Source organism: Buteo buteo, chromosome 9 (assembly GCF_964188355.1).
Source record: "Buteo buteo chromosome 9, bButBut1.hap1.1, whole genome shotgun sequence".
NCBI lineage: Eukaryota > Metazoa > Chordata > Aves > Accipitriformes > Accipitridae > Buteo > Buteo buteo.
In genome coordinates this window covers 295,082-312,468 of record NC_134179.1, presented here as the reverse complement: position 1 = coordinate 312,468, position 17,387 = coordinate 295,082, and the positions used below count along the sequence as shown (strand labels likewise).

Here is a 17,387-nt window from a genome sequence, read left to right as displayed (position 1 = left end):
CTAATCTTCAAAGGGAGAAGCAGTCCTGAGGTTCCTGGTTCAATTCATAAGTTCAGCTCCGCTCTGGCAGCGCTCGCTTGACAAAGTGCCATTGTTGCCCACGGCCGGGGCCATGCGTGTGTGTGTGTGAGAGAGAGGTTTAACCTTCTGCGTTTCCCTTTTTCGGCTGCACAAGGAATGCCCAAAGCCACGCAGAAATATGTCTCTGATGTATAGTTTACATGTGAAAATGCTGCATTTGAACTTGCACTGACTCTGCTAAGAGTGGATCGGGTTAAATGGACTATTACAATGGCAGGAGCTCATCTGGAACTAATAATTTTTGAGGCCACCAAAAGTAAAAAGTAAAAAAAAAAAAAAAAAAAAAAAAAAAAAAAGAAAAGAGGGGGGGAAAAGGAATCCTAGTGAGTTTGGTGGCCAGTGACTAAAGCTTCTGCTGCCATCTACTGCATATGGGTGGCAGTAGGGCCAGCTGGGAACTGCTCGCTCCGGACTGAACCGGCCACAAAACAGGTTAAAGGGGGAATCATCAGTTCTGGTAAGGACGGAGCAGGTTCACAGCTCCGCATACCCCGCTCAGCCCTTCACATGAGCGTAGCTGGGGTCTGGTTCGGGCTTTGCTCTAGCTGCTGCGGAGCATCTGGTCGGTCTGTTACAGAAGGGAGAGGAACATGGTGCTTCAATTGTCACAGGTTTTGAGCTGTGCTCCTTTTGCATTGTTGCTACTTGCTTAGGATTCACCACCACGGAAGAAGTTTTTGGCTCCGATTTGGGGGGCCGTTAACAAAGCCCTCATCAATTGCATGCAAGTGGCTGCATCACAAATCACACGACAAAACCGGTGCTCGGTGACCGACCTCTGTTTTGTCTCAGAAAGCGCAGCACGAAAGAGCGATGCTGGTCGGTAGCCCCACCCGCTGGAACCGGCTCAAGCATTACCGTGCTTGCCGGCCTGGCTAGACAATAAACGGAGTCTATTTATTTATGATGGCTGGACTCTAGCAGGTCATTGGCATGGTCTCCAAGGGCGATGCATTCGAATCCCTTTCTCAATTTTCTCTCTTCCATCTCTCCAGGCTGCCTTCTATTCTTTGTGCCTATTCTCCCAGGAGATCTGGTCTTGAAACAAATAGCTCACCATCGTTGTGGCTCTTCGTTGTGAGGTTAAATAAGTTTAGGAGGAAAAGTACATTTGAAATGGTGCTGATCCAAATGAATGAGCCAAACACGCTATTGTCTTTACCAGCTCCGAGTCTGCCATGGTAATTTCCTGGGTACATCAACATGTTGGCTATGAGTTACATATAGCTACTGTGAAGTGGAACTGGATTGAAAATGAAGCCGGTCTTGTGACTAAACACACAACTGGGAATTGGCCTCTGGGCTTCTGTTTCTGGCTTTCTGAGGGACCTCAAGAAAGCCACGGCAGGGGGGAAAGGAAAGCTGTGTAATTTCAGAAAGCCAGCCTAACCCCGGTGCCGAGCCAGCACCCCTCAAAGGGGGAGCACGGAGGGTGTCAGGAGAGGACCTGCCACGCTGCTGTCCACTGGCAGCATGAGCGGAGCCTCCAGAAGCTGCTTGGAGAAGGGGTGCTAAAAAAGCAGAGATATTTGGCGAGGTCTCCTCTCCAGTCTGCAGCCCAGGGTGCGCAGCTCTGAAGGCAGGGCATGTGCTTCAGGAGCAGAAAGGGGCTGCGTCCAGCCAGCCCCCGGGTGGGGGAATGTTCTTACCCAGGTCATGCGTTTGGGGATTCATTTCACATAGGCTGTAGTGTCTTGCCATCACAAGCCTCAGTGTGAGGTGGTCACCTCGAGTTCCCTTTATAGCAAAGAGTATAATCTGATCTATTTTAAGACAAGGGGAAGCAGTCTCTGAACTGCTGTGCCCCATCCTTGGCTACAGAAGGGGCCTGGAGTGACCCTTTCAGCTTGGGCAAGGATGAATCCTGCCTGATATTACATAGAACCCAGGCCAGGAGGAACCTCCAACCTCTTCTCTATCTCCTTGCCGTTACCCTTGGGGATCTCAGGCTTGGGGAAACACAAAATGCTCAGGCAGCCATTCTCGCAGTGGGAGGAGAATGAAAAAGTGTAGAAAAACATTTGAGAATCGCTCATTCAGGTTCCAAATTCCTCCTTGGAGCGCATCTGCTTCCCTCCACTGGCTACAGAAAGATCCATGGAAAATAAGCCTTCTCCTTTGGCCAAGCCACCCTGGAGATGTGAGCTTTGGTGATGTGAACGCCACATCTTGTCCATCTCTGTCTCAGATCCTCCACCTCTAAAACACATTCCCCTCCTGTAGAGCCAGTGTCAGGTCATAGCCAGCTTCAGGATGTATTTAATTAACTCCTACTTGGCTCACACCCACATTGGCCATTCACTGACTGTCTTCCCAGCCTTCCTTTCCAAATCACTGCCTAGTTCCTTTTTCATCACTCTCCATTGTCCTCCAAAGCAGTGGGATTTTTTCCAGCCCAACCCCACACAGGTGCTCTTGCTGAATATGAGGTCAGGTCCATTCCCCGCTTTGCTCTGCGGGGCCTGGGGAGAGCAAATCTGCCGGGCATCATGTGAGCCCAGCTATGAGAATCTGGGGGATGTGGGCTTCTGGGATGCCTATAATTTACAGGGAAGAAATAAACCACACTTCCTGGAAGAGCCCTGGCCTGCCATTTTTCTTGCATCCCGCATTTGGCAGGTTGAGAGGTTTGTGGCAGGAGCCAAGATGTTGATGGTTAGCATGAATCTTTCCTTCCCACAGACCCTCTCTTCCCTCCTTAGAGCAGGGGCTGGGCTATCTGGGAGCTCTTGGCTCTTCCATCCCAAATTCCAGCTTGAGTTCTGCTGCAAAATATCCTCAGTTATTTCATCTTTCCTGCCGAGAAAGGCTAAACACAAACGTTCAGGACTCTGGCACAAGAAACTCAGATTGCTTACTCAAAAGAGGAGCAGTGAGCCAGAACTTCAGCTGCTCTCTCTCAAGATCAGAGCGTATCTATTTTGTGAAATGCTTAACCTGCGCTGGGAAGTGCATTTGCAGTCTTGGCCTTCCTGTATTTCCACCTGGCTTCCTCTCTCCTGCAGGCAGCTCACTAACTCCTAAACCAGTGGTTGTGGTCCATCCGCTGGAAGCGGCCCCTGATGTTGGTTGTGGGAGAGAGATGTAGTTTTAGGAGCAGCAGAGTGAAGGGAGCCTGGATCCAGGCCTCCCGGCTGGGTTTGCACCATGTGCTCCGACCGAAGCTCCGCTGGTGGTTGGGATCCTCCTCCTCGATGGGTCCTCGTCTGTCTCATAGTGGGGGAAAATGTTTTGCAGTGGGAACACTCACTTGGATCTCTTTCCTCTGCATAGCCTCCTGTTTGCAAGGAACACATAGCATAGTGGCATGTTCTGAGACCTGTCCCCCTTTGTCAGATGTACTTGATTCAGAGGGTGCTATGGGGAAGGGGAGGTTCAGGGAAACATGCATGAGCAATGCGATCCTGCCTAGCTGTGTTTCTTCACAGAACTCTGACTCCAGCCTGAAAGCAGTAGGGAAAAGAGAGCTGGATGCTTCCTGTGGCACGCTTGGGTTCAGATGTGAAACAAGAGACAACTGGGGTCTCAAAGAGAAAATGAAGTCACGTAATGAGCAAAGCTGGGAGATTTATTTGGGAACTGCCTACATGCTCAGCAATATTTAAGATACCATTATTCGTTAGGAGTCATTGCCTAATACCATTACCTAAAGTGTCTGAGAGCAGGGTATACCTACCCACATGGGTACTATAGATGCTCTACAAGAAACTCTCTTAATCTTTCAAGAGCTTGTTGCATTTACAGGCTAGACAATAAGGAAAGGTCATAAAAGCAATAAAAATGGAGAAGATATACAAAGAAAAGAGCCAGGGAAAAATTCCAGTGCAGACTTCCAGAGTAGGTGGGTTTAATCTGCTCCTGTGGCTTTCTGGCTGCTCTCTAGGTAATGGGTCTGAAGGTGACGGTCTGCTGAGGGTCAGTGGGGTCTTGATATAAAAAGTCCATGGGCAGCGCAGGGCAAGGTTTGTAAGTGGGATGGTGGGCAGGAGAAGCTGGGTGTCTCAGAGCAGTATTTCTTCAATTCATCACAAGGTAACTTGATAAATACAGTTCTGGTAAAGGCAGTAAAGGATGAGGGGGGAAAATCTTTCCTATCCACAAAAATCTGCAAGATTTGTTAGAAGGAGAGTCAGGAACAGATCTCTTTTTCTGTCAGGCCTTTACTCTGTCAATATTTTCTCAGGGACCCTTAGTGCTGAAGTTTAAGACTCACACTGACTACTTTAACAGAAAGGAGGTGCATGGGAATGAGGTGTAACTTCTTCTGTCTCCTGGGGGGAGCAATCTATTTCAGCAACAACAGGGAAAAATCAGCTTCACTGATGAAGAAGGGGGCAACGGGGAGGAAGGAATGGCTGTTTGTTAATGTTGCCTTAAGCTAAGCATTAATGACGTGCAACACTTAAGAAGCTTGCATGCCTCAATTATGTCCACCGAGATCACATGTTGCCTTTCCAATTACGTAGGCTAAAAAATGAGGTATGTGCGAAGAGACTGCTGCCTGCTCATTACCTCTATCTGCGAGTAGTAATTCTGCTTGCTGTCAGCTGCTTCTGTGTCAGGTGTACTTGCGTACATAGTGTTTCAAACAGCAACAGCCAAACAGTGCAAATGCACCATGCGGCGTGGGGACAGGATTGTTGTGGAAATGGATTTTAATCAGGGAAATAATGTGTGATGTTAGCGGCAAGCCGGGCTTAGCGCTGGAGATGTTGCTCTGCAAACAGGGAGGTGAAGCTCGGAAAGACTCGAAATGTTGTCTGGTGTCTGAGGGTGTTGCTCACTGACTGGTGCTGACCTTGAAGGAAGGCACCAAGAACTAGCCAGATGCATGATTGCATTATGCATGTTAGTGGTACCTTTTTAGCAGGACTCTGCTGCTCCTTCTGCTGAAAGCTCAATTTTTCTGTTTCTGATCATCCTGTTAGGTTATACAACGCGTCCTTCTAATGTAAACCAAAACCCAAATACAGTTCAGAAAAAAGTCTCCTTTTTATTGCACTAGACACACAGATGCTAGATAATAATTTTGGAAACCAGAAATTGTTTTGTTTACCCAGTACGTTGTTGTTGTTGTTGTTATTATTATTAAGTGGGAAAAAATTGACAGACAAAAATTCCTTCAAAATTGTGCAATAATAACATAGCAGAAATCAGTGAATGAGAAAAAAAAAAAAAAGACACAGAGTAGCAATTCAAATGGTATAGTATTAAACTTCACTTAAGGAGCCAGATTAGAAGTTGACACTACCTCTAAAAAACTCATTAGAGACTGGCTGCTTGTAGACTGCTGCACGTTTTGAAGGATTAATTATAAATGTTACAGCTAGTTCCAGTAATGAAGATGCTCTCTGGGTCCAAGAGTAACTAAGTCAATTGCACCATTTACCTTCTGAAGTCCATTTGAAGGAGACTTGAAAGTTGTTTCAGAAAATGTTATTTTGGTCTTTCCTAAACACAGTTTTACATTTCCACCAGCAAATTAGTGAAGTTTGTCATTAAATAGTACTCTGTCCCTACAAAGAGATTTCAAGCATGCGTATCCTAAGACTGAAATCTGCCCTGTGAGGAAAGGCTGTGCTGCTTAGTGGCAGGCACTGGCCCAGATGAGGTTTCCCTGGTGGCTAATGGGAATTTGGGGCTGCTTTTGGTGACTCTGCAGGATTGCTAAATAATCCCGCCCTGTCGGTTGTCTGCGTGAGGCAGATCCCTCTCCACCCAGACCGGAGCCCTCAAGTCACTTCTCCTGGGGTTTCTAGAAGCCAGCAGGAAGCAATACCATCTTCTGACCACCAAGGTGACCCGCAAACACAAAGGTCCTTTGGTCACGAGGCCGAAAGATGATGGCGTGGATGTTGGTAGCCGCCAGCGTTGTCACAGCACGTGCTCCCTCACGCTCGTACGCTCTCTCCTCCCCTTTCTGGCTGGGTGTGCGCTCGTATACATCTATGTAACTTGATCTCTGTCCAAGGAAAACAGTCTTTTCCCAGTACTGGATCTGCAGCTGTCTCCTGCTAATGCTGTGTCAAGGTAGAGGCACATGGAACAAGTTATGGCAGGGTTAGCCGGGGCGTGAACTTACAGCACGCCAGCTATTCTGCAGATTAAATATCTGCGTGCACGGTTTTCCCCTGCAGTCAACGCGACGTGCTTCACCCCTCCCTGAAATTCCTCTTAGCGTTTACCTGGGGTACAGGCCGTCAGCCGAGCAGCAGAGGAGCTGGTACGCTCGTGCTCCGGCTAGCTCCTGCGTGCGCCCGGAGCGGGTGCTGGGATCTGGGGAGGTGGGCACGCGTGCGGGTCGCTGCGGGAGCTGGGGCGAGCTGCTCGCCGCAGCCGTTTTACAGAGGAGGCAGCCGGCAGATGAAGGAGTGATACGATTTATTCAGGCTGAAAGGGATCACTTTTTTGACCTTGAGCGGGTGTTTTAGATCTCAAACCTGGAAAATGGCACCTCCTTGTACTTTCTTGTGAAAGCCAAAACCCCCACACCCAAAAAATGCACAAAACCCCCTCAAAAAAACCTGAGCCAAAGCAAAACAAACCTCATGGTCCTAAAGCCCCACCAGATTTTAGTGTTCAACCTTAGTCTTTCATTCAAATGGACTTCAGAGTACCAGCGGGCATCTGCGGTGAAATCTGAAACGGATGCAAACACAAACTAACTGGAAGAAGTTCCTTCTAACCAGGGTACTTCCCATACCCCCTTTTTTTCCTTATGGATCTAAACATTTCACTGGGTTCCTACAAGGTAAACCCAAGTCACCTCCCAAAAGTTAGGGCAACGAGTCATGTCACATTGCATAAGGCTACTGAAACAAAACCAGAACAAAATATGCATCCACATCCATGTACCATATCTACACCAAAACCCTCCCGCCCCCTATATGTCTCTGTGAACAAGATTCCGTGCTTCAAAAGTTCATAAAAATATACAGTTTACCCAGAACTGCATCTATCCTGCTCACTCCCTGCCTGCAGCTTGGACTTCTCTATCTATATATAAAATACACTAGCCCTGTGAAGTTGCTTTGCTGAGAGCACAGTGGTGATTTTTGCAATGAAGGGAAGGTCTCGGAGGGTAGGGCATGCCTCTGCATTACAGTACTGTCCACATAAGGTAAATTCAGCATTGCACAAAGCCTGGCTGTCGACGTCCCCCCAAACCCCTGTGTGATGCAGGGGCGACTCTGCAGACCGAGCGCTGGGGGCTCTGTTGCACCCGCGATGCATTAGTGAGGCACAGGTAACCAAGAGCGTTGCTTTTGAGTACAGTATTACAACAAAATGCTTTGCTGGCAATAGACTGAGCTCCACGTGAGAGTGGCTGGGCCACGGGTACAAAGGAGCCTTGCAGCGTGGCCAGAAGTGACCTGTCCCCCACCTGATGCTTGAAAGCATTCAGCCAAGGGATTTCTGCAGAATATAAAGTGGTCACAAGGGTTCCCCTTGGCATCTGTCTTCCAGCTAGAGGTGGGATAAATTCCACTTGCCTTACTGGAGCAGGATTTACCCTGGAGGAGTAAAGCAGCAGTATTTAACCAATAGTAATTCTCACCAGAGAGGTACCAGCTTCTGGGATACTGTACTGTAGTTTCCAGTTACCTGTGCCAGAAATATTTGCTTAATAAGGAAGGGGTTCAATACTCTCTCTCTGCTTTTAGGCTTTCTTTCCTGTATAAAAACTTTTGATTTATGTCTTTAGCATAGTTTAGCCTGTGGGTCAGATTCTGGACTCTCTATGTAGCTGTAATTCTATGCAAATTGAGCAACCTATGCTGGGTTGATTCACTCAAAATTTTTACTCCTGAACAGCACCTGACCCACTGACAAGGTAAAAATATTGCAACTCTGCAAGCTTGCTGCTACTTATAAAAATCTGATTATAGTTTGGTCCCAGCTTTGGGGAGAAAAAACCTGTCACTGGGAATGACAACACCAGTAATTGAAAATAGAGTTAGTATTTCTATAGAGTATCAAACCATACAGAACTTCAACTTTTTATACATCTTCTGTACGTGAAATTAAATGGATCAGTCACATATCAAAACATAGTTTGCCTTTCTCATTTCATCTATAGGAAGACTGTAATTATAACTTAATATACACAGCAAAAATACTTTTGGTTTAAACAAAGAAAACAGTGAGACAAGACAGTGTGCTGTGTTTTACTGGTGTGAAGTTTTGCATATATAGAGCATGGACAGGCGTGACCAGTGAACATCCGCTCGTGTCATCGCTCTTGGGTTGGCAAGTAGTTGGATTTGTGGCGAGATTCACATTTTGCTATCACAAAAAATGCTCAACAGTGGTAACCAGACATTTCTACTGCTTAGCTCTGCAGCCAGTATTTTGTCTACTGGAAACGTGAGATGACTAGTGATGGGAAAATAATATATATGAGTGTTTATATGTTCCTTCTAAAGCTGAAGGTACAACTACAGCTGCTTTTAGGAAATGCTAATGAAGGAGGATCAAATCCCTGCTGTAAACGAAATTAATTCAGATGTTTAGTAATTACCACTCTGTATGACTGTGGAAAATCTGTATTTGAAGCTGTTTCCCAGTTGCGCACAGTGGAGGCTCCCCCTTCCGTCCCACTGACATGCTAGCATCTTAGAGAAGCTCCACAGAGGAAAGGTGTCCTGATTAGCTGGGAAGCGTGTTTTGAGGTGTGCGCTTTAACTTCAGGTGGTGGCAAATTTTTTCAGTGACGTTACTGACGTAAACCACAGATTAATTAGGCCACGCGTGACGGGCATGGGCAGCAGCTCAGTAACTGCAGGTGCCCTCCGAAGGGGTTTGGGTGGGAGGGTACAGTGTGTTGTTACTGTACGCCTGAAAGCAAGGGTCAAAACTGCAAAGCCTGGGCGCTTGCACAGTGCTGCTGCCCAGGGATAACCTCTTTCCTGCAGGCGGAGCTCCAGAAACCCTCCTGCTAATGGCCCGTGGCGTGTCACACCCATGTGCAAGGGTTTGCATGACCCTTGGCAGCACGGCTTGGTAGGGATGCTTTTGGCTTATAGGTACAGCAGCAGGAAGCTAAACTCACACATAAAGTATGCTGCAGTATCTTGACTTGGGCTCTGAGATTGCTGAAAGATTGGGTCCTTTAATAAGGGGGAAAAATATGTAAAAATAAGGATTTTTATTATCATGGCAAGAACAATGATGGAGATGCCAAGATACTACTGCCTTGCAAGATAAAGTGGCACATGTTCTACACAATAATGTGTACAATGTCTGACGACTTTGGAAATCTGTTCTCAAGCAGATTTCCCAATAAATTAACACAACAAAAACACTTTCATATAAAACAAAGTCCAAAGGATTTTTTTTTTAAGTAAAAGCAAAACCTTCAGGGACTATATTACTTATCTCTCTCTACGTATATAATCTCCTGAATTTTTTTTAAATAAATTTATTCTTGTCTTAAAAAAATAAAACGAGTAGCCAATTTAGTCAACGGAAAATATCTCACAGACTTAAAAGCATGCCCAGCAAGCATAGCCTTGTAAGACTAAATTAATGTTAAATCAAAGCAATTTGTTACTAAACCAACCTAGTCTGCAATTCACAGTTGATTACTACAAAGTGTATTTTTAAAATTTTTTTGGCCCATATAAAAATAACATATTGCAACTCAAAAGTGCATTTTTAAAATAAACAATCAACTATTTTTATCAAATAAAATATTTACACCATTTGGTTTTTACAGTCAGAAATGCGCTTCATGCGATGACCATGGGAACGTCATCTGAAAATCCAGTTATCATTGGGGCTTCGTCATCCTCATCTCCTGAAAAAGAAACCCAGAGTGCTGTTATGCCACCCTCAGCATTTCACAGGGCACGACTGGACAGGCTACCAAAGTTGGCCACAAATCTGCCCTCAAAACCAGTATACTGTGGCCTCACTCATGCTCTTACCTGGTTGTTATACCTGTTATATTCGGGTTTTAACTGATTTGCATTAGAGGGAATGGTTTATGTGAAGTTGCTGAAAACGTTTATCCTGGGCCAACTTTGTACTTCTAGGACAAGATCAAATCCATAGAGATTTTTATGCCAAAGGTGGCCCAAAGCATGACAGAGAAGTCAGGTCTTGCACCGATTTCACATCCTTAAGGCTGTCCTGAAATGCCACTGCATGAAACCAAGGGCTACGTACCTAAATCATCTCCTGAGGAGAATATGGCCGAACCCAGGCGGGAGCTGTAGTGGCTGTTTGCAAAGGCAGTGAAGCTGTTCTGCAGCCGTCTGTGCCTCATGTACAGCACCACGAAGCCAATCCCGAGGGTCACCAGCAGCAGGAACAGCACCGGTACCACGATGGCAGCGACGTCTGTGGATCTACCGGCTTTTGCTGCAGAGGAGTCTTCACCTAAGATTAGGGAGGGAGAGAAGAGCCATTTGCAACCAACACCACATTTCTCTAGTGAGTTTGCGAGGCTTTCATTAGTCTTTGTTAAGGAGGATGGGGAAAATGCCAGGGACTTACCAGTTCCTAGTTCATCATAGAGAAGCGTGGCCGGCTCGCCGCACATCTGCCCGCTATACAGGCACCTGGCCTGAACAGTGAACGAATAGTTGTGACCTATCTTCAGGTTGGAAACTTTGAAGAAGTTTTCTGTGGTGTTCCCGAGATAAGCTGTGATGTTCATCAAGCTGTCAAACATGTGAATCTCGTAACCCTGAGAGATGTGAAGACAAAACCACAAACCCCAAATCACTCGGCTGCAGAGGTCAGGTTTGCTCCTTCCAACTGGGCTTTGAAACTTGTTTTATCTCCTGAATCTAGCTTTGGTGAAATGCGTTGGGCTATCAGTTGGGAGAGAGCAATGTGGACCCTCCTGCAGGCATCCCTGTCACTGTGCATTGACCTTGGCCAGTTCAGGGAGGAGAGAAGATTCCGGTCTGTCTGGTTCACTCTGTTCTTAGCATCCACCCGAGACCACCCAAAACACAGAGTCCAGCAGCGGTGATGGCTTTTTTGGCGTAGTTTGCTACCCGCCCGGACCCTGACAGAGAACATGTCGCAGATTTTCTATCAAAGGCTAAATCATGACAATTCTCAGACGCTACCACTGTGCTTCCCAGCACAGCAGGGCAGTGTCCTATTCCCAGTCCTTTCACACGTGTGACAGTTGGCTTTTTTCAAGAGGATAATTATGTTCCTAAAAGGTGACCGATTGGATCTATCAGCTTTAGTGCCCTAGTCATGATACAAATTGAAGTGAGCTCTATGTAGAGGGCTCATCAAGGACACTAACGGGAGCAGAGTGTACCGGTGTATTTTAAAGAGTCTGTGAAAGGAGCCTTGCAGAGACTCTGCTCTAGGTTTTTCTGAAACACGGCCCGTAGGACAGGAGAGACAGTGCAACTTACCCGGCTTTCATTGAAATTGCTCTCCTTTAATGCCAAACTCTTCCAAAAAAGCAGAATATGGTCATTTTCTGTTATAATTTTTAAGGCATCTGGTGCAGACAGTGGAACTGCAAATGAGAAAAAATGGCAGGCAGGTTAGGTTTTAACACTGGTGACACTTTTGGCTGAGAAACAGCAATGGGGTCACTTCTGAGATGTAGCGTTTCTTAGGGATCGGAGCAATACTCTGCTTAGAAAAGGACTGTACTGGAGGAGAGGCTACTGGGACGTGTAATCTGGTAGGAGTTTTTCAGTGTTTTTTTTTATGGTAGGACCTTAATGGTACTTCATGGTGTCTACACCGCCAGCCAAACAGGTGTCTTTCCCATCTCCATCTAGGCAGGGGAAAAACTCCCTGGCTATCATTGTGAGAGGCTTCCTCTCCGCTGCTGCTGTTCGGGGGTTTAATTGCCTTCCCTGGGAGCTGCAGGGGAAGCCTCTCGGAATTGGGCTTCGGCTTTGGAAGAGGACTAAGCGATGCAGAAACACTACTGCAGCCTCCAAGCAGGGCAGGGGTGGGATGGATGGTGTGTGGGATGGGCGCTGGATTCCCTCTAGTGGAGACTGCTGCAAGGACTCACCCCAGCACCCACCCAGCAGTACTCTTTCCTTTACCTGTGCTGATCTTCATGCTGGATTCTTTGCTCATATTTCCCAGTTGAACAATCACATGGTATTTGCCTCCCGGTTCAAGTTTCTTAATGGTGTACTCCACCGTGCTGTTCCGGGTTTTCACTTTGTAGATTTTATCTGTTTTTCTTACTAAATCTTTAACTGCGACAGCATATAACTGGCGGGGGAGGAAAGGCACACATGATGAAAGATCTTACTTTCCTGCAGACTTGCTAGCAATCTCATACAATGGTAGGACATTAGACAGGGGGGCAAAATTTGAATTAAACCGTGCCTGCGCTCTACAGAAAGCCTGGGAAGTAAGATTTCAAGCCTCTTGCTGGACTTGCTGGATCCCTGCCCGAGATCAGTATTTACAGATACAGAAAACGCAGTTACTGGAACAGATGAGGGCAGGAGGAAAATCTCAGGTTGTATTTCTTAATGAATCACAAGGATGCAATGCAAACTCCTGTCCTGTCAGTTTCCAGTTTTGCCAGGAAGATTTATACCTTGAAACCTTTGCCGTTAAAGTCTCTGGACAAGAATAGGAGCAGAAAGCTTGCTGAGAAAATTACTTGCCTTCAATGGAGCGAGACCTGACCGTACGCCAGCATGCTAGAAAACAGAACCGGGCTTTGTTGGGGCTGCGCCGGCACGGCTGGAGCGGGAGGCAGAGCCCGCAGCCCAGCTGGCCCGACGCCTGTCCTGCTGACCTGCAGGCTGTGCTCAGGCACCGGCCAGCCGGGGCTCCAGGGCAAAGCCAAAGCCCAGAAAGGTGTTTTAGCACATGCCCAAGTTTTCTATCAGATTCAGTCAGCAAAAGATATCCCAGACCTGACTCTTTTTAAATGCAACGTGAATGTTATAGGCCTGAGCTCATGGCCAGTAATGTGAGGAGAGGAAATGCAGGTTCTGGAGGCCTCAGCATCTTGACTATGACTAGATGGAGGGTAGGCCTGATCTCAGACTCAGGTCTCCATCAGCAGCAGGGCAGGGATCTGTCTTTGAGCCAGGGGTTTGTGTGCAGAGGGACAGGAGAAGGCGCTCTAAGACATTACCATGTCCTGGTCGGGCGAATCGTAGGGCGATTCCCACTTAATGACTGCGAACGTCTTTCCAGTGTGCACTGAGTGGAGGTGCCGAGGGGGGAGGCGGTTGTCAGGGATCATCTTCACCACAACGTAGTCGGATGGTGGCCCTTGGTAGGGAGACATCACACGGACCTTGAAGGGATGAGACAGCAGTTAATACTGTGCCTGCACCCTTCGGTTAGCAAGCTACAGCCCGCAGTGCGGGTAGGAGTGGGAACGGAAAAGGAGCCTACCAGAAACAGGTACTGCTCGTCCCGCTGCACGATCACAGTGACGTTGTGGGAGGTTGTGGTGGTGTTGTGAGGGCTCCTGTACAGCTCTAGGAAGGATGTGGCATAGAAGATGCCATAGACCTGTGGAGGAAGAGCACAACAGGGATGGTACAGATTTTGCCAAGGGCTGAAGCTCCCCCCCCGAACTTTCACTGGCTGCCACTTTTTAGGGACATGATGCAAAGACCCTTTTTCCTTGGGGCGCTCCCTCCTGCCCAAGTTCAGGTTCAGCCTGCCCACTTGCTGCTGCACTCCCCACCCTAAAATCCTGGGCGCAGCTCTGATAACACAGCAGTCAACTGAAAGACCACCGGAGCATCATGCTATCTGTGTTTCAGCCAATTGTCCACTGGATCAGCGGCTGAACAAATAGACAACAAGAAGGCTTTTCTTGTTTCTGTTTAAGAGGCAGCAGGTGCTTTCTCTCGGTTTTTGAGCATAAAATTTTCAGGGCCTTGCAATTAAATCCCTACAAATAATCCTGTTTTAAGATTTTGCTTGTGTTTTGAGGCTCTGAGCTAGACCCCGTCCTGGCTGGTGAGAAAAGAGAGTTGGTGCCTTACGACATTCTTCGGTCCGGTCCAGCTGCACTCCACTGCAGTCTGGTTGATGGCCTTGGCTTTGAGACTTGGCGATGCAGGTCTTGTCCCACTGGTCACGACATGTACAAAAGACAGAGGGCTGTCACCCAGCTCCGTCTTCGCCCAAGCAGAAATTTCATAGGGGGTGTGTGCTGTCAAATTTGCCACTGAGCAAGAAGAGAAACATGCACCATTAGGTGAGGCAAAGTACTGCGATGGCTTGCAATGGGTGAGAGCTCTAGGAAACGGTCAGCAGCATCAGACAGTCTTAGACAGGAGCCTGCCTCTCTTCGTTTGTGTTTTCATTAATTTTGAGTAATTTCCTTTATACAGAAGCACCTGGGACTCTGGTATCTAACCTAGCCTGCGCTTTTCTGTATCAGGATGCTTTCCCATATCTAGACTGTTCACACCAGAGATTTTTCCAAACCAGAAATTTGATTAATAGAGATATGTACTGTATACAAGCCCAAGAAATTGTTGACCTTTTGCGGAGTAAAGAACCACAAACAAAATTCCACGTGATGAGAAAAGGCTAGCATGGCTCTGGGGGATAACTCACAAATCTGCCTGAAATCTCTAAGTCCTAAAAACAGAGGCCAAGGATTTGCTGGTTTGTCCTCTCCAGATTTACTCTTTCCTAACCAGAAACTACTAGTTGAAAAAAAAAAACCAAAACCCACAACCTTCTGTATAACCTTCCATTTGGTGTTGACTAAAGCAGAACTTTACACTTTGCACAGAATTTACCTTTTTGGATGGACTTTTCTCCTTCTAAGATCAGAGTCCTTTTTTCCTGCCTGTGTGTATCAAATGTCCAGTAGATGTTTACAACGTAACCGCTGACCTGTCAAGCAGGAAGGGCACACAATAGGATCTTTCAGTTCAGCTGTTTTTGCATGCAGTGAAAGAGTCACCGCTGAAAGTGTTTGCATTGTATTTTCCATCCTAATTAAGAAAGCTGGCGTGGTTTATGAGTAGTAAGAAATGATTTGGCATGAAATAACTAGTTCCAAAAAGTTACTGCGATACTTAAATAGGGGACAGCTTACCCTATCCAGTATTTACCATGTACCCAGCACAGGCCTTTTTTTATTTTAGTTTCGGAAGTAAAGTTAAAAATGTTACCTTGATATTAGTAGTCATTTTTAGGCTGAAACTTATGGAGTCCTCGCTGTAGCTCTCAATGTGTATGACAGGAGGAGGAATGACTGGAAGGAAAGAGAGAAACAGCTGTTACCGCAGCACAAAGAAATACAAACACTTATTGAGAGGGGACAGGTAAGATACAGCCTTTCATTATGACAACCTGCTCTCAGACCAGGAATGCCCCATCTTTCCAGCCCCAAGCTTGCCTGTCTCCAAGACAGGCTTGTCTCTCCCCTCAGAGAAGATACTGACATGCTGCACCTCCATCGTTTTTTCCGTCAGCCACCCAAAAGCTGCCTTATCTGTGCCTTGCTCAGCACAGGCTGGAAGCAGACAGGTCTGGGCACAGGTATTTTACTTCTGAACTCAGTGGGACAAGCTCATATCCCAGTTAACGGCTTCTGGCCTTCCGAGGAACTGGTGAGGGAGGTCAGGAACTATCGGTGGGGATGGCTGCCAAACACTCGTGCAAAACCTGAAGTTAAAGTTACTATGGTTCTTTCTACCTCTGTTTTTCTAACCATCAGCTACTCATGTACTTCATATTATCTGAATCCTGCAATTTTAGTAGCATAGTGTTTTCTTTCCTTCCTTTGTCAACATAGAGAGGATGCAGTTTTATCTAACAAATTAGCAGGCAATTTTGACATCAGAATATAGGTTTGGAAGAAAAACTTGGCATGAATACAAATGATTTCAAAAGGCTTTTCTAAAAACAGTTTGGAGGGAAATGATTTACTGTGTTGTTTGAATTCATCTACAGTCAGACTGTAATGTTGTGATAGTTCCTGGGAGCCTTAGTGGTCTTTTAGTGGTCCAACCTTCACGAGATGCAGAAACCATCATAATCATAACCTAAGAGGGAGAAGAATGAGCAAGCATTCTTTCAGCCAGTGACAGCAAAGGAGTTAGTGGTAATGTGTCTTGCCTATCTGAAGGTAGGATCTAACCTACACAAGTCAGAGGGAATCCATCTGCAGTCTAGGAGGGAGGGGCACCTTCTGAACAGGCTTCTCGCCCACTTCCAGGGCAGTACATCCATCCTCTGTGCCACAGAGTTCAGAGGAAGAGTCAGCGACCCGTTCAGACTTGCCACTGAACGTTGAGGCAGCTCAAGTTAAGCGAAATGGTACAGCAAAGTTGTTAAATAGTGTAAAACACTCAGTAGGGAAGAATAAAGGATGAGGAGGTGGTTATGCATGCTGATGCTAACAGTTCAGGCTTGTATTCTGCCTTTTTGCTACGTTGTCCAAGTTGACTGAAACAACAACATTTACCTTTGCCTTTTATGGTGGTTATGGATTTGGAGTCACTCCAATTTCCCACTCCTCGACTAGTTACCGCAGCAACCTTTTCAAATAAGAGGGTTAGTTAATATGAACAAATGTACGCCACCAACATTGTATAATGCAAACAGAGAATGAGGTTAGAGCAAGGTTACGGACATGGCGGAGCTCATGGGAAAAGGACTTTGAAGCAAACAATAGCTTAATTACTTGGCAATAAAATGCTTATTACAGAGATAAACCAGACTACTTTAAGTCAATTAAAGGAATCTAAGAGGAGGGAGGTGCGTCTTCTTTGCAGATAACTGCTCTTTTATGAGATCTTTATGAGTCCATCAAGATAAGGAGCTTTGGACTCTATCAGCTGTAGTGAGGTAAGAACCATGCCCATGAAGTCCATGTGAGCGCTGAATCTAGTTCCAAAGATTTATTTGGGAACGAATTAGTACGGGAAGGAATACCATGGAAGGAAAGACTTCATGGGGGGTGGGGAGACATTTATCCCGCCTCCCAGCGAACTCCCCCAAGAACCCATGCTCATTCAGCACAGGGAGGATGGACAATGGCAGAGTATACGTTTCCCAGGGCTCACTGTGCAGACTTTCATTTCCTATTCCTATTACTTCTGTCTATAATTACCCAGCTTCTCCCACGTGCATACATTCCCCGCAGGCGGATCTGCTTCTTTTCCCAGTGATACAGTAAGGACCAAATTTATCTCTGGCCCAGCTCCAGTGCAATTGCAGTGTCATTGGAATGGGCAATTAGTAGTGCAGATTTCATAATACAGCCTGGCCTTCTGGGAGAAGCAGCAAATCAACGCCCTTAATTCAGGCCTTGAAACTATATACATTAGCAGTGCAAATGCCAAGCCCCCTTGTGGGTT

At 46.5% G+C, this 17,387-nt stretch overlaps 1 protein-coding gene across 4 annotated transcripts in view; it reads right to left on the bottom strand.

Moving 5' to 3' along the window:
* Nucleotides 1–5,057: 5,057 nt before the first annotated feature.
* SORL1 (sortilin related receptor 1) overlaps nucleotides 5,058–17,387 on the bottom strand; it is a 53,000-nt gene continuing 40,670 nt past the window's right edge. For 2 of the 4 annotated variants that reach the window (XM_075034813.1, XM_075034814.1), the window contains exons 38-48: nucleotides 16,493–16,565; nucleotides 15,195–15,277; nucleotides 14,817–14,913; nucleotides 14,049–14,233; nucleotides 13,447–13,566; nucleotides 13,181–13,345; nucleotides 12,123–12,297; nucleotides 11,469–11,575; nucleotides 10,582–10,774; nucleotides 10,252–10,464; nucleotides 5,058–9,880 (exon numbers count right to left, since the gene is read on the bottom strand). In XM_075034813.1, coding sequence (XP_074890914.1) covers nucleotides 9,813–9,880; nucleotides 10,252–10,464; nucleotides 10,582–10,774; nucleotides 11,469–11,575; nucleotides 12,123–12,297; nucleotides 13,181–13,345; nucleotides 13,447–13,566; nucleotides 14,049–14,233; nucleotides 14,817–14,913; nucleotides 15,195–15,277; nucleotides 16,493–16,565 — 1,479 coding nt within the window. In that variant the 3' untranslated portion in view covers nucleotides 5,058–9,812. The remainder of the gene's footprint in view (nucleotides 9,881–10,251; nucleotides 10,465–10,581; nucleotides 10,775–11,468; nucleotides 11,576–12,122; nucleotides 12,298–13,180; nucleotides 13,346–13,446; nucleotides 13,567–14,048; nucleotides 14,234–14,816; nucleotides 14,914–15,194; nucleotides 15,278–16,492; nucleotides 16,566–17,387) is intronic. The other 2 variants (XR_012651461.1, XR_012651462.1) reach the window with 2 other exon arrangements.